At 43.5% G+C, this 17,122-nt stretch overlaps 1 protein-coding gene across 2 annotated transcripts in view; it reads left to right on the top strand.

The window, feature by feature from the left end:
- MPP7 (MAGUK p55 scaffold protein 7) overlaps positions 1-17,122 on the top strand; it is a 432,558-nt gene that overhangs the window by 265,427 nt on the left and 150,009 nt on the right. For both annotated transcript variants that reach the window (XM_088447791.1, XM_088447792.1), the window contains one exon: positions 8,940-9,020. In XM_088447791.1, coding sequence (XP_088303917.1) covers positions 8,940-9,020 — 81 coding nt within the window. The remainder of the gene's footprint in view (positions 1-8,939; positions 9,021-17,122) is intronic.

Raw genomic sequence — 17,122 nt, 5'->3', positions numbered from 1 at the left:
CCTTTTGGATCGCAGAGTGGGCCCTTCTGACGACGAATGCCAGTCTCCGGGGCTGGGGAGCGGTGATGGGTCCACACTTCTTTCAGGGAAGGTGGACATCGGTAGAAGCTGCTCTTCCAATAAACATATTGGAACTGCGGGCAGTATTCAAGGCTCTCCAGCAAGCAAGGGAAAACCTTTGCAGGTACAGTCGGACAAAGCCACCACGGTGGCATATATAAACCGCCAAGGAGGGAGTCGCAGTCAGGCAGCTCTGACAGAGGTGTCCCGCATTCTAGTATGGGTGGAAAAGCATCTCACCGCAATATCAGCAGTGTTCATACCAGGAGTTCTCCACTGGGAAGCAGACTTTCTCAGCAGTCAAGACGTGCATCCAGGAGATTGGTCTCTTCACCAGGAAGTGTGTCAGCTACTGGTGAACAAGTGAGGCCTTCCAGAGATAGATCTCCATGGCCTCACGACACGACGACAAACTGCCGATGTTCGGGTCAAGAACAAGAGACGCAAAGGCTTGTCTAGTGGACGCTCTGGCGGTCAAGTGGACCTTCCAGTATGCGTACCTTTTCCCTCCGTTCTCCCTTCTTCCTCGAGTGATACGCAAATTCATGCAAGAAGGCGGCATGCTACTGCTGATTGATCCAGCGTGGCCCAGACGGCACTGGTACACGGATCTTCAGGGTCTCTCAGTGGACACTCCGCTGTTGTTGCCTCAACGTCAGGACCTGCTGTCTCAGGGTCCTTGCCTTCATCTGGACCTGAGTCGGCTGTCTTTGACGGCGGGGCTATTGAGACTGCCCTCTTGAGGTCCAGAAGTTTCTCCAGCTCTGTGGTCAACACCATGCTGAGAGCTTGGAAGCCTTCATCTGTCAACATCTACCATAGAGTGTGGCAGGCTTTTTTCCAGTGGTGTCGCACTAGAGGTTATGCTCCTCAGGTGTTCAGATTGTCCAGGGTTCTGGCCTTCCTACAGGCGGGTTTAGACCAGGGTCTTCGCCTAGCTTCCCTGAAGGTACAGGTGTCTGCACTTTCAGTGTGGTTTCATCGTAGGATTGTTATGCTTCATGATGTCCGCACCTTTATGCAAGGGGTGCTTCTTATTCAGCCTCCGTTTGTCCACCTGTGGCACCATGGGATCTGGCTGTGATCTTGAAGACTCTTCAAGGACCGCCATTTGAACCACTGGGCTCAGTGGATTTGAAATGGCTACCCATTCAGACTGTATTCCTTCTGCCTATTGCTTCGGCCAGAAGGGTTTCAGAATTGGGAGCTCTCTCATGCAGACCTCCTTTTCTAATTTTTCATAGACACAGGGCTGTGCTGCGCACTCGTCCTGGGTTTCTTCCAAAGGTGGTATCTAGTTTCCATATCAACGAGGAAATTATTGTACCATAGTTTACTTCACTAGACCTTTCGGCTGGTGAGGCCACCTTGACTGTGGTGCGGGCTTTGAAAATCTATGTGGACCGCACTTCTGTCTATAGGAAGTCAGACTCTTTGTTTGTCCTTTATGGCTTCCATAAAAGAGGTTGGCCTGCCACTAAACAAACATTGGCAGGATGGATTCGACTGGCTATCTCTGAAGCTTTTGCTCACGAGGGCCTTCCTGTTCCATCTTCTGTTAAGGCTCATTCCACTAGGTCTGTGGGTCCTTCGTGGGCAGCTCGATGTGGCGCCTCAGCTGTTGAGCTTTGCAAGGCGGCCACGTGGTCATCTGTCCATACTTTCGTACGGTATTATGCTTTTGATACCTACGCCTCTCAGGATGCTTCCTTCGGGCGACGGATTCTCCCCTCAGCACAGGAGCGTCCCCACCCTTGAAGGATATGGCTTTGGGACATCCCCAAGGTATCCTGTGGATATCCTGTGGACCCTGATGTAGAAAATATGCGATATGGTACCTTTGTATCTCTATTTCTGCGAAGTCCATAGGGTTCCACAGGACTCCCGCCCTGTGGCACCTGTACTGCAGGTGGGCTGTGGTACTGGTCACCGGTTTTTCCGTCTCCCTCTGGTGAGAATGCGATACTTGTGTGTTCCAGACTTTCTTCTCTCTATCCTCCTCCGGCCTATGGCTTGTGACGAAACTGAGTGCCTGAGGCTGGGGGGTGGGGTATAGGAGAGGGACCCCAGTGCATCCTGGGAGGATGGAGAAGTTTTTAACTCTGTGGTGCCTGGATGTCTGCCGCCATTGCCTATACCCCAAGGTATCCTGTGGAACCCTATGGACTTCGTAGAAATAGAGATAACAAAGGTAAGTTCTTACCATATCTCATATGTTTTTTTTGCTTGCCTACACCATGCCCTGCCACAGTTTTAGCATTCCCTAATAGCAAAACTGTGGCAGGGCATGCTGGGATGTGTAGTCCTGATGTCTCACACAAGATGTTGCGAAAACTTTAATTAAAGCACTCATAGGGCCTGATTCTGAATGACACACTATATCGATGTCTGATGCAGTTCAGTGGGGTTTTTTTTTACTGTGCATGCGTCCTGATTGTGTTTGTACAGAGTCCCAGTACTGATTTTAGATGCGCGCACACAGAAGTGTGTTGAAATTGGACATTTTTGGGCGATGACTGTGAGTTGGCTGTTCAGGCGCACGCAGATGGTCCGTCTTATTGGCGTTTAATGGGAGTGGCTCTAAAGTGGTTGCGTACACCGATACTTAATCGCTCACATTGGAGGCCATACTCAAATGGAAAATCTGTGCTTACCATAGAGCTGGTGCAAGTTTCGATGGTGCAACCAATGGTAGTATCTGAAGAGGCACCAAGAGGTATTACAGCATCTAAGGATGCTCATAGTGGGCATCTCAGTTCTTGAACATTCAGACACAAACTTGTATGCCAGGGATTGACTGATGATAGCATTAACTTATAGTCACAGATGCAACTACGGCGTATGATGCTAAAGCACATCGATTGCTTTAGTCTACTTCTCTTAAACAGACTTTCACCCTTACAGCCTATTTTGAATGCATGGGCTGCACTGAGTTGGGCTGGGTATGGTATCCCGGTGGTGACCATCCCGACGCTCACAATACCGGCAGTGAAAATCCTGGCAAATTTTGGTGAGTACTCTAACTCTAACCCATCCCTCCCGCAGCCTAACTCTAACCATCCCCTTTGGCAGCCTAAGCCCAACCGTTCTCTGCCACAGCCCAACTCTAACCTTCCCCCTAATGCCCAACCCTAAACCTATTACTCGCCGTCAGATTTCGTCTGTATTTTGATCCGTCAGGATTCTGCTGCCAATATTCTGACCGTCGTTATGGTCACCGGCGGGATCCTGACTACATCCCACTGATTTTACCTCACAAAAAATTTTATTGCTGCTTCCCTCTGGCATTCGCTATGTTGGTTGTCTGTATTTTACCAAATTTAATACAAGAAAATAAAAATGAATTTGCAGTGCTGGGAGTCGCTGCAAATATAAGTGCTATTGATTGAGACTGACAACTTTTTTGCAGCAGCAGCATGGATTAGTCTTACATCTATTTTTATATTTGTATTTACTAAATTTTAGCACAACTATTGTGCCCAGGAGGGATATTTCTATATTAAAGAAAATACTTCTGCTTGCTTAACCAAAATCTATCTCTTCACTATCACAAAAGATTTCCCAATGTGACCCCTCCACTCTGCGCAAGTTATGTGTTGTTCATCCACACAATTACCTGCTACCATTCAAGGTTACTGGACTTTTTCCAGGCTGCGCTACTCCTTGATTACAGACTTTAAGTGAACTGGGTGGTGGGGATTGAGCTCTGAGACTAGGACTCTCCCAGAAAGGAACGCTCGCTCTGAATCAGGGCCGTCCTTCTGAATTTTAGAGCGGCCTCCTGGGCGCTCGTATAGCTCTGGGTGACCACCCACAGCTATAGCGAGCGGCCAGGAAGATGGTCGCGATGGTCAAGTTGTGGTAGGGTCTCGCTGCCGCAAGCCCTCGAGTGCTTTCGGCTCTATCAGAGCCGAGAGCACTCCCACTGACATCACTTGTGATGTCAGTGGGGCCGGCCTCAGACGGTAGGCGTTCCCATGGGAACTCCTCCGTCTGGGCAGCCACATCCCCGGCACGCCCACCAAAGGGGGCGTGCTGTCACTCACCGTCGACAGCACGCCCCCTTTGTAGTGAGACCCATAGCGACGGCTTGCCCGTCGCTATCCGGGTCTCACGCATGCGCACGACGGAGCCGGGTCATAAGGTTGAGATAAGTTAAGAAGTCATTGGGAATTAGGGGGAGATGAATCAAACAATGGACCAGTGGAAAAGTTGCATATAGCAACTAATCAGCTCCCACCTATCATTTATCAAGTGCATTCTATATAATGAAAGGTAGTAGGTAATTGGTTGCTATAGGCAACTTCTCCATTCTTTAGAAGGCTTGATGTATCTTCCCCATATTTCCAGTGGGGAGGACAGTTACAGGGGAGCAAGACGCAACAGCCCTGTTTAGCTGCCGGGCCACTCACCTACTTGTCACCAAATGTGCCCCGGGGGAGTCCCGCAGCCATGCCTGCCATTTTCAGTGGACCACGAGCAACACATGATATCTGTGGGATGCAGCCGTTTCTCTCTCTGCTGCCATAGAGGTTCTCAGTCGTTGGCCACTTCTATAATGGTGGTGTGCACGCATATTCTGCTATGGAAAGTGACAATGAGCTGTAAGCGGAGGATGAAGGACACTGTCCAACTCTCACTGCACGCCATATACAGATAGGGTAGTCCAAATGTAATAGAGAGATACTGTAAATGTATAAATGTTTTTCCTGTTTAAATTAGATACTAAGCTCAATTAAATACAACATATTACACTTTTGTTTTTAATTTTGCTAGGTTCATTTTCCTTTAGAACACGTATCTGCAGCCTGATACTGCCATGTTAATGTTTTTATCATAGGTCACAAAAGGAAAATCTGCAGCAGCACCAAGGTGGAAACACTGCAACTGCATCCCAATGTTCATTTATCTGTCTCTGAGAGGGTGGACAGCTTTCTGCATTGTAACAAATGATGTCTGAGTGGATGAATGTGCTTAGTGTGCGTTGCCAGAACATTATGTTAACAACGTGCAGGCATGAGTTATTTTATCTATAGCCTTCACAGGTATTAAAGAGGTTACAGTAACATGCGGTTTGTAAGCTGCGCCAGGAATCTATAAAAGGACCTTTACGGTAAAGCATTTTATATCCCACCCCACTTTTCAGTACATCTTAAAGTTGGAATACACAAATGTATATGTTTCTGCAAAGGACTATTTAACTTGCAATTAGTTCAACAGGTGCCATGTTCAAGCTGTGATTGATTGAATTATTCAACTAAATAGGTTTATCGCATACTGTTATTTATTGGGGCATCAGAAATACCATGATGTTGTTCACATATGTAATTGTACTTCACAGTGCATACTTTGAGTAGGCTTATTTACATCCCACATTGGCAGCCGTAAGGGAGTCACTGTAACGTGTGTTGAGAAACAATGACTGTTACTGTAAATCCTAGTTCTTTGTCACCCCCTTTCACAAGTTACAACTGTTTAGATCTTTCCCTGTATATATGCAAACGGTAGCACAGTGCAGTCAAGAGCTAGCAGGACCTAACTAAATTGACTTGTATCATAACGTCCTGCTGCCAACAGCTAATCACCTTAACAAAGAGCAGTGGACGGAACATTGGTGACGGGAATGTTTTCATCACTCTGGGTTCCGCTTCTCTGTCTAGCCTGATTTCAGACTTTATAGGGAGTCCTGGAGATCATTCACTATGGCCCACATTCAATTAGAGGCGACAAGTCACGATAGGCGAAAAGTTTCACCGATGCGCGGTTTTCGCCTGTTTTCGAAGTATCGCCCTATTCAATTCCAGGACGTTTTCACCTAGGCGATAACTACATAGGCGAAAGTTTCTCCACCCAAAGGCAGGAGAATAGAAGTGTGGGGACTTGGTTCAGAACCCTTTGGACCCGCCCCCCCGCCCCCAATGACTAATTAGACAAAAAAAATTATCTTAATTATCTTAATCTTAAATTGAAAAAAAGTGTTGGAAAATGGGTCTGAAGTTCTGGGACAGGTATTTTGGGGGGCTGTATGGATGGCACAGGTGTTTTTTGGATTGCAGGTGGCTGCAGCAGGGGTATTTATAAAACTTTTTAAATCTGCACTTTTTAGACACAAAAGTGTACTAGTACCCATTTTAATGTACCCCCAATTATACAACAGTAATTATTTTTCCCAAAAGAAATTTCTTTCCATCATTTTTCTACACTTATGCAAATATGCATATACCAGTCCTTTGACTCAATTTAAGTACCCCAATTACTTAGGGTTATTAATACACTTCTATAATGAATTCCCGTGTCAGTTATGCTATTTATGGGGTGCAGACTGATTTCCCAAAAAATAAGCTGTCCTTTTACTAGTTTCGCCATTCGCTGTATTCGCACATATGCGTTTTTGACTGTTTTGCAATTTAATAGGGCGAAAAGCGGGGACGCACATTGTGAAAGCACGCAAAAACTTTGCTTCAAAGCAGGAGAATGAGGCGAAAACATTGCGCTTTTCGCCTATCTCTGCTTTTTGCGGCTGATTGAATCTGGCCCTATATTGGGAATCTCCTGGATATCCAAGAATAGTCAGAGTATTCTAATGACTCTATTTACTAAAAAGTGGTTTTCTTATCACTGCTTATTGCTGATATAGGAAACAGATTACGATGGTTTTAAATTTTCCATGTTGCGAAATATTAACATTTTTCCTGTATTCCATGTTGGGAAAGTGCCTTATTTAAATAATAAAGCATCTCTCAGATCGTTTACTTCTTCTATCGCCATGCTGAGATAATGATAGTGAATGGGGGATGCTGCCACTGTTCATCACTCAGCTTTCACCAGAGAGACAGTGACAGAGATCGCAGCAGAGAGGGTTTGATAGATAGGGAGCCGCCCTATATCCAGTGTCTTCTTTTGTATATAAGTTGCAGTGTGATGCTACTATGATGCACCAGCAGACTGTGATGATTAACAGGGCCGTAGCTAGGGTAGTGCGGCCGGTGCCATCGCACAGGGCACCACAGGCCAGGGGGCGCTGTTTGGGCCTGTAAAATTTCTTTTTATCATCATTCTTGCTTGTAGCTTCTTCTTATTCCATCCCCAGCATCTCCTGGCCTCTCCTATCTCTTCCCTGGCCCTTCCCCATGAAGCCATGGCCCTTTTTTGGCTGCGTTCTGTCCCCTTGAAAAATGGGGGGGGCGCCAATGCTCTTACTAGCACAGGGCACCAAAAAATCGAGTTACGGCTCTGATGATTAATATGATATATCACAGTTGTATATATGTGTGCATGAGTCTCTGATTCTGTATACGAAGTGCTACAATGTAGCGGGCGCAGCGTTTTTCATTCCAAGTTCCATTGTTCATATACAGACTCGGGTGCACACAGATATACAAGCGTCAAATATGAAATTAATCAACACAGTCTGCTGGTGCATCCAAGGCATATCACATTGCAACTTATGGTGCATACACATGGTCAGATATTTCTTCAGATCTTAACGATAACGGTTTTATAAATCGTTCATATCTGAAGGAAAATCTGACATGTTTGTCAGATGAACGATGAGCGTTCCCGCTTGTCAGATAACGATATCTGACTGACATCTGATGTGTTTGCAGTCAGATTTGGACAATTCCATTCATTTTAATGCAGTCAAAAATCGTTCGTAGTTCAAATCTTTCAGATCGTTCATCTGACAAATCTGACCGTGCATTTTCGGTGAAAAAAAGACGCATGACGCTGACATAGTTGCGCAACACCTGGCGGCTCACTCACGCCAGGCATGTCGCGCTGTGTGGCATATTGAGGCTAGATGTATGAGGGCACATCTGTGTGTTGTCAGAAAGAGTGTGTGCATGTACTGTGGCTTACATCATTTTCTGGGCTACAAATGTTATTATACTGTATTTTACAGCAGAGACTATATTATTCCCAATCTTTAAAAACTGTGTGTACGTTATATATAAACTGTGTCTATAATCTCACTGTATTGTCCAAAACGCTGTTCTACTTTTAGTTGTACGTTTATTTGGTCCTATGCTCTAATGTGACAACAACTGTCCTGTAGCTACACTGCTGCAACAATGTTTTTTTTCTAAATGTTTTTCATGGTGGTTTGTGTGGACAAAGCTAATTTAATATATACTAATCTAGCAATATAAGTAGCAACATTTAATATATACTAATCTAGCAATATAAGTAGCAACATTAAAGCAATGAATAAAGTAGACATTGGGTGCCGGTTTCCACCTTTGCGCTCTCATGTTACTAGCTACAGTGCTGCGAAAGGCTCTTTTGGCTGACATGTCTTACTGCTTGTGCTTGACCTGGTTTTACATTTAAGGAGCTACGTAATTACGGTGTGTATAAGTGTAAGGTAAAAGGCACAGACAGTTTTCACTCTCTGGGGGGAAGGGGGGTCTTACCTGAGACCTAAACAGCACATCCTCTGTGGGATGCTGGAAGCGATGCAGATTTTACCACCTCGTTCAGAAACAGCTTTTATTTTATTTTTTATTTAAATAGACAACGTCAAAGTTTGATCCATCAGTGTTCACAAGCGAGCCTTTGTCTCCGCGCAAAGAGCTATTCCCCTAAATGAAGTGCACAACTTTACCCCTGCATCCATAAATCAGAATGTGATCTGACTCCAGTGCCAGATACGATTACTTGAGTTAAACTCAGCTGAAAGAACTGGCTGGAATCCGGTCCACCGAGGCCCAATGCAGAGAACTAATGATTAATAGTCTGTTTTTCTTCATGCTGGCTTCTGTTTTGAGCACACTGGAAAGCAATAATCTCAAACAAGATAGATTCTCAGTTGTCACTGACGCACTGGGTGAGGCAACGTGTGGTTAATGCTCTTGGTGTCAATTCTGTCTCTTTCACAGCTGGCTGAGGAACTGCAGAGCAAGCCACTGAACAGCGAGATCAGAGAATTGTTGAAACTGCTGTCAAAACCAAATCTCAAGGTGAGGACATGTTACACCTGCAAGACAGACACATAACGTCCATTAGCTGTGAATTAAGAGGAAAGAAAAGGATTACTTATTTGGAAGTTGGTATTCTCTTTTTCAACATTCCCTATGTACTTTTAGGGGAAGATGAAATACATCACATTCCTTCATCCATCTCAGAAAATGCACGGTTGGCAGACTGTAACCCTTAAATTTTAATGTTGTGACAACTTGCAGCCAGTGTAAAAGAGAGAAGGCGTTTGTCAGAGAAGTTTTTGTCCATATGTGGACATGTACTGTGGCGGGTCACCTGAGGTGAGGTTAATGCATGTATAGCCTCGGTGGCTTGCATCTCAGGGAGTCTGAAAACCAAAGTGCACTACATGCCCTTCAGAGGTTCGGATAGACTAGCCATATTTAGCCTTCTGGAGGAACTGTACCACTAATAACGCATAAAGCTAGGAACTAAAGGTGAAATGGACTAAGTTAAAATAAGTACAAAAACATTGATACAATCAAATAGAATGTTGTCTTATCATATTATTTGGTGATCAGCAATCTATAGTCCAGTCCTCATGTATCCATGTGTAGTCCAAACGTTCTCTTGTAACTTACACTACTGATGGCTTGTTGCTTTATACAGTATATGGGAGTTGACCTGGCACCATTCATAGATTAGACCCACAACTCCATACGGACTGCTGTGCTATATCTCTCTTGCAGCCAACACACAGCAGGTCCTATATTTTTTGGCATTACCACTTAACTCTTGAATAGCACCTTTCATGGCATACAGCCACAGATGTCAGTAATCCAGTACTTCTGTCTAAGTGGTCCTTAAGAGTGGGACACTCATTGTACCACTGTATCTGGTTAAGAATTGTTCCTCTTTCCAAACCATGGAATGAGTAGTAACCAGCAAATGATTTTCCAGCTGTTTAACTACTACTAGCAGCTGCACCTAAAATAACTAAAAGGAACCCAGTGTTTTAAAGCAGCAGTACTCTGAATTATTTATTATTATTATTATTATCATCATCATCCTTTATATGGCACCACAAGTGTTCCCGCAACACCTTACAAAGTGCATAAACAAATAAGTGAAAAAGAAACCAGTGACTTATAGTACAATACAGTGCAGGACAAGGTTTATATACATTGCTGCATTAGCTGTCATAACCAGTCTCTGTAAAGCGCTGCGGAATGTGTGTGCACCATATAAATAACTGGTAATAAATAACACTCAACAAGCAATCAAGTGTTAGGTGCCCTAGTGGGGAGTAAGGAGTAGATGAAAGTATAGGTAAGGAGAAGCACAAGAGGAAGGAGGGCCCTACTTGTGAGAGCTTACATTCTAAAGGGGAGGGGCAGACAAACAGGCGTGACACAGATGGGGTAGACAGGGAGGAAGGGGCATGTAGCAGCGGGTTAGGATGAGAGCTGGAATCCCAGTCTTACCTACTACTTTGTCATTGCAGGGCCTTGACACATCAGTTTGGCACTGCCCAAGACATTGGGAAGTATCAATTGCGGATTTATTCTGGCATTGGTCACTAACAATATTGACCTAATGCCAGTATAAGAAAATGCTGAATGTCAGTAGAAAATTTTTATAGTAGTGCAGTCTGAAGCTTGCACATTTATATAATGCAAGGTATTCAAAATATCCAGTGCCATGCAATATTGGGACCTTATTTATTACATGGGCACCACCTCAAAACAAATCCCAAAACATGGGCTCTTCTCCCATCTGCCATTCCAGGGGAGGATTCCATTATCATGACCACAAGTGGGAATGCTGACGCTGCTAGCAACCTCTCAATGTCCTCTCTTTCCCACCTCTCACACTGCTGCCCAAGTACTATCGTTTTTATTGTAATATGTGTCTGTTTTACCAGCAAACTGCTGTGCGCCCTTGGAGCTGTAGGGCTTCTGAAGTATACCAGCATAATATACAAAGATAGTGGGGCTCTTAAGTGCTTCCTCCACAGCTGTGTATTAATAATTAATAAGTACCCATTATAGTCTTCTCCCTCTGTACCTACAGTATCTCTAATTCCTAGTCCATACAGTATGTCTCTCCTAGAGCATATAAATGGGATGTAGTCAGCATCCCGGCGTGCGGTATGCCGGCAGTCTAAATACTGGCACTGGAATCCCGACAGCGACCGGATCCCAGCTCCTGTATCCCAACCGCCGGCATCCTGAAGGTAAATATCGGGGGTTAGGGTTAGGCACTAGAGGGAGGGTTAGGGTTAGTCACTAAGGGGGGAGGTTAGGTTTAGGCACCAGGGAGGGAGTGTTATATTTAGGGTGCGGGGAGGAAGAGGTTAGGTTTAGGCACTAGGGTGGGAGGGTAGGGTATTCTGACCAGCGGTATCCCGACTCCCGGGAACTCATACCCAACCCCATATACATGCTATATGTGCAGGAAAACGGCCTTGTATCTCACACACATTCAGTAAGCGCTTTTATATTATATAATCATAGCCCAAATAAAGCCAGCTGACCCATACATCATCATTTCTTTCTCAGTTATGCCATCTCACATTTCCCCAGCTCATTTATTTCACACATTGTAAATTTAGACCCCCACACTGTCATATATAAAGTCTCAGCTTGCTCACTTCTACCTAATTTCTCTCACTACCTCAATGATGATGTCTAGTTTCTGCTCACCCACAGCAAAATATGAGGTGGGGCCAGGTGTGTCTTAAGAGAGGATGGGGTCCGTGTGCACTCCCCGTGCTGGGCCCCTCCTCTCTCCCCGGTGGCTGGCAGCCGACTGACGCGGCTGGCCAGCCACCCGAGCATTAGTAGACTCCGGGCGCTAGAGTGTGCTTGGAGTGTACTGCGTATGTGCAGAACATCAGAAAAATTGCCACGGCGGCCATTTTACGGTGTTCTGCACACCGCTGGCACCCAACTCGGGACCACGGACAGGTGAGTTTAAAATAATATGGGTGCAGGGTGTGCGGTGCGGGGCCCCCCTGGACCCGGGGGCCCGTGTGCCCCGCACACACTGCACCCATTATAGATACGCCCCTGGCTGGGGCCAACAAGGCAGCACAGATATGTCTTCACCTTTGTCTGTTTAGACCTTATTGTCCAGGCTGGCACTATGTTACTTTGGGCAGGATGTGCTTACCTGTCTCCCTTATCTACATGGGGCCTGATTCAGAGTTCTACGCTCTTCTGATGTCTATGGAGTTGAGCGTTTATCAGTAAGCCGTGCATGCTTGTAAGTCGCAGTGCGCAAGCATCACGGACCATTACCATAATCTCTCACAAAGACTATTTACTTGCAGCGTGATTGACAGTCAGGTAGCATTTGTGGTAGGTAACAGGGATTGGTGGCAAAGAATGCAGGCGTGTTACACCTTGCAACTGCGATGCCGTATGCAAGGAATATGGCTCCGGCATCTCAATTCTTACGGCCATTCTGTGGGACCATAGGCTCACTCGGGGCAGTGATGCTTCGTCTTTGTACACAGATGCTTTGATTTGTAGGTGGGCGTCTCAAATACATCTCCAGCGGCTGCGACATTTGCATATTTTCGCATAGCAGCTGCGATGGCATTAGTATATAACTGAATCAGGCCCATGGTTACTTGAGAACGGAGTTAGATACAAAGTACGTTTAAGTTTCAGTCATGGATCCATATGCAAAGGGCATTAATTTCCCAGGAGTCTCCTGCTCTTATAACCCAAATCTTTACTTCGCTCAGCTTATTTCTCCATTATTCAAGCTCCTTATGCAACCAAATGAGCAGAATTAAGGAGATATGTATGTATGTATGTTTGTTTGTTTTCTTTGACACCCAATAGTAGCATCTGTTAGAGCTGCATTGGCAATCAGAGTGGAGGCTAAGGGGTAAATTTACTAAGATGGGAGTTCTATTAAGAAGTGATGTTGACCATAGCAACCAATCAGATTCCAGGTATTATTTTCTAGAAGGTGCTAGATAAATGAGAAGTAGAATCTGATTGGTTGCTATGGGCAACATCACTTTTTAAAAAGAACTCCCATCTTAGTAAATTTACCCCTAAGTATTTACCAATCACTGTATAACATGCTGACCAGTAGACATGTACATGAACTCTGTTGGCTGCTATTATACCTGGGATGTGTCAGGGTGCTATGTCATGTTTTCCCTTACTTTCTGTAGCCAGCATTACTAAGTCAATGTTGTACAATCACAGGTAGTTGGTAGATCTTCAATTTTGTCATTTTTAATTTTTAATAGTCCACAAGGTTTAGTTCATCTGTGATAATTTTTTCTATAATTTTAACAACTCAACCATGCTAAAAATTCTGATTTTAAGACATGAGGGTTGATTTGGTGTTTTAGTGCGATAAAGCCCATGGCCCTTCCCCAATCCCCTGGTGGCGGTGGGTGCAGGGGTAATTGTGTAAAAGATAGAATTACTTTTGTTCTTTACTGTGAAAATACAGGTCTCAGCAAGCCTGCCCCGGCATTCTGTACTTGGACAACCACAAGTGCCAGCATACCCGGACATTAAGGGCCCCTTGGCACCTATAGTTCCACTGTAAAGAGAATATAACAAAAATTACAAGACACACACACCAATTGTTGTAACCCTTTATTAAATCTGTGTGTCTCCCTGCTATGGTGTAAACCCTCCTGCTGATTCACTGATTCAGCCCGGTGCTGATTACTTGAAAAAATTTGGGGACCCCATGCTGGTTTTCCCCCCAATTTTCCAGTACAGACTGGGCTCAGAGGTCCGGGGCTGGTTATGCATTTGGGGGGGATCATTGAAAAAAATATATACAGTCAGGTCCATAAATATTGGGACATTGACAGAATTTTCATATTTTGTCCTCTATTCACCACAATAATGGCTTTGAAATGAAACAAACAAGATGTGATTTAACTGCAGACTTTGAGATTTAATTTGAGGGTAATTACATCCAAATCAGGTGAACGGTGTAGGAATTACAACGGTTTCTATATGTGCCTCTCACTTTTTAAGGGGCCAAAAGTAATGGGACAAACTAAACAATCCTAAATCTAACTTTCACTTTTTAATACTTTGTTGCAAATCCTTTGCAGGCAATTACAGCCTGAAGTCTGGTACGCATAGACATCACCAGACGCTGGGTTTCATCCCTGGTGATGCTCTGCCAGGCCTCTACTGCAAATGTCTTCAGTTCCTGCTTGTTCTTGGGGCATTTTCCCTTCAGTTTTGTCTTCATCAAGTGAAATGCATGCGCAATCGGATTCAGGTCAGGGGATTGACTTGGCCATTGCATAACATTCCACTTTTTAGCCTTAAAAAAACTCTTTGGTTGCTTTTGCAGTATGCTTCGGGTCATTGTCCATCTGCACTGTGAAGCGCTGTCCAATGAGTTCTGAAGCATTTGACTGAATATGATCATATAATATTGCCCGAAACACTTCAGAATTCATTCTGCTGCTTTTGTCAGCAGTCACATCATCAATAAATACAAGGGAACCAGTTCCATTGGCAGCCATACATGCCTACGCCATGACACTACCACCACCATGCTTCACTGATGAGGTGGTATGTTTTGGATCATGAGCAGTTCCTTTCCTTCTCTTCGCATCACTCTGGTACAAGTTGATCTTTGTCTCATCTGTCAATAGGATGTTGATACAGAACTGTAATGGATTTTTTAGTTCTTTCTTTTTAAGAATGTTCCAAACAGTTGATTTGGCCACACCTAATGTTTTTGCAATCTCTCTGATGGGTTTGTTTTCATTTTTCAGCCTAATGATGGCTTGCTTCACTGATAGTGACAGCTCTTTGGATCTCATATTGAGAGTTGACAGCAACTGATTTCAAATGCAAATGTCACACCTAGAATCAACTCCAGACCTTTTACCTGCTTAATTGATAATGAAATAACGAGGGAATAGCCCACACCTGTCCATGAAATAGCTTTTGAGTTGATAGTCCCGTTACTTTTGGCCCCTTAAAAAGTGGGAGGCACATATTGAAACTGTTGTAATTCCTACACCGTTCACCTGATTTGGATGTAATTACCCTCAAATTAAATCTGAAAGTCTGCAGTTAAAGCACATCTTGTTTGTTTCATTTTAAAACCATTGTGGTGGTGAATAGAGGCCAAAATCTGAAAATTCTGTCAATGTCCCAATATTTATGGACCTGACTGTATATTAAAATATTAACCCTTATTTACTTGTTTAAACACAAAAGCCTGCACAGATGAAACTGATTTGTGCAGTCCGCTACTTACGAATTCATGCTTCTATTTGTCAGGCAAGGTCTATGGTAAATGGGTCAAATGGACTGATCTCGCACATGCCCAAAACTGATGAATATCAACAAGCTGCTTAGTATATTTGGAATTTTGAGTCTAAAACATCCTTGCAATGTCCAGCGATATTATCTAGAAATCAAACATGAAACAGTAGATTTCTCCCTCAGTGGCTACTTTATTAGATACGCCCGCTAGTGCAAATATCTAATCTGCCAATCATATGGCAGGAACTCAATGCATTAACAAAGCATGTAGACAGTCAAGAGGTTCAGTTGTTCTCCAGACCGAACACGAGAGTGGGGTAAAAATATGATCTACATATGTGTCCTTATACGTCTTTGCTGCAGTCACGCTAAAAATTCCCTCTCGGAGCACCAGGTTCTATGAGACTCTGTAGAGCCGGGCGTCTTGTTTGCGTCTTCTTTTTCCTGAAAATGTGTCTAAGTCGTAATGTAATGCGACTAGGACGCACTAGCAGACTGTGCTGATTAATTTGATATGTGACACTTTTATATCTGTATGCTACAATGTACCGGGCGCAGTTTTTTTTTTGCGAAAATTGTGTGCAAAATAAAATGGCATCCAGTGAACATCAGTTGCATGGGTGAAAAACGTATTGTTAAAGAGAGTGGTCAGAGGAGAATGGCCAGACTGGTCCAAGCTGACAGGAAGGCAGCAGGAAAGGAAATAACCATGTGTCAGCGGTATGCAGGGGAGATCTCTGAGCACACAGCAAGTCAAAGCGAATGTGCGAAGCGAAAATTTGTTTATTGATATGTGAAATAAACCCTGTAATTAAGGGGCTAGAAGTAAAGCTTTACTTGTTTTATTGTATCAGGTTTCCTTGGAACCAATAACCTATTCCTTGTAGGCCTCAATGGTAAGGTTATGGAGATCTCGGAGAATTGATCTGTAATTGTAAACCCCATTAATTATGTAACTAGAGATTTTTTTGTTAATTTCCTTTGTCTGTTAAACACTGAATTGCTCCTGCTAACTGACATAATCTTGGCATATTGGCCCCTCAGTAGTGCAAAAAAAGAGCGGAATGGTTGAATTTCCTTATAAAATATAAAACTTAAATGTATTTTATTTCTGGTGTTTGTGTAAACTATTAAAATGTCTTTTCAAAAAAATATCCGGTTGCAAACAATTTATTGCATTGTTAATAGGGAATAAGGAAAGGAAGGAGACTGCATGTTATGTTAATGTCTTTTACTTGTCTAAAATAATGTAGGAATTAAAATAACCACATCTACTAACCATGTGTGAGTGAGCACATTGGGGTAAATAAACCAAATTCCAGAAAACAGTCTTTGTTGGAACCATGCTGAAAAAGGTGCTTTTAAAAAAAAATGATCTTTTAAACAGTAGAGATCATAGAAGCTGAAAATTTACTTTTCATACAGTAATAGAACCTTTTAATAAAATGCTGTAATTGATAGCAACCACAATCAATCAGACTTGACCTTTCATTAGTCATTCCTGAGCTGCTCATACGTGATTGGTTGCTATGGGTTACATCACACTGAAATATTTACCATTTTATTAGTAATATTTGTTTTATTTAACTCTTTCTTGTAAAGCTTTTCCTGCTTAATGAATCAACATAATCTCATTCTGGATGGCTATTTTTGTTCAAATATTTCTTGTTAATGTCCAGTAAGCTTTTTAGTCTGTTATTGTTCATCAGGGGCAAATGCAGGATTTTTACTGGGGGGGTTTCCACACACAAATAAAAGTGTGTGTATATGTGTATATACAGTCAGGTCCATAAATATTGGGACATTGACAGAATTTTCAGATTTTGGCCTCTATTCACCACCACAATGGTTTTGAAATGAAA

The sequence above is a fragment of the Taudactylus pleione genome, unplaced genomic scaffold (genome assembly GCF_031769625.1).
Source record: "Taudactylus pleione unplaced genomic scaffold, aTauple2 ptg000439l, whole genome shotgun sequence".
NCBI classification, from domain to species: Eukaryota; Metazoa; Chordata; class Amphibia; order Anura; family Myobatrachidae; genus Taudactylus; species Taudactylus pleione.
This window is presented reverse-complemented; position numbering and strand designations above follow the sequence as displayed.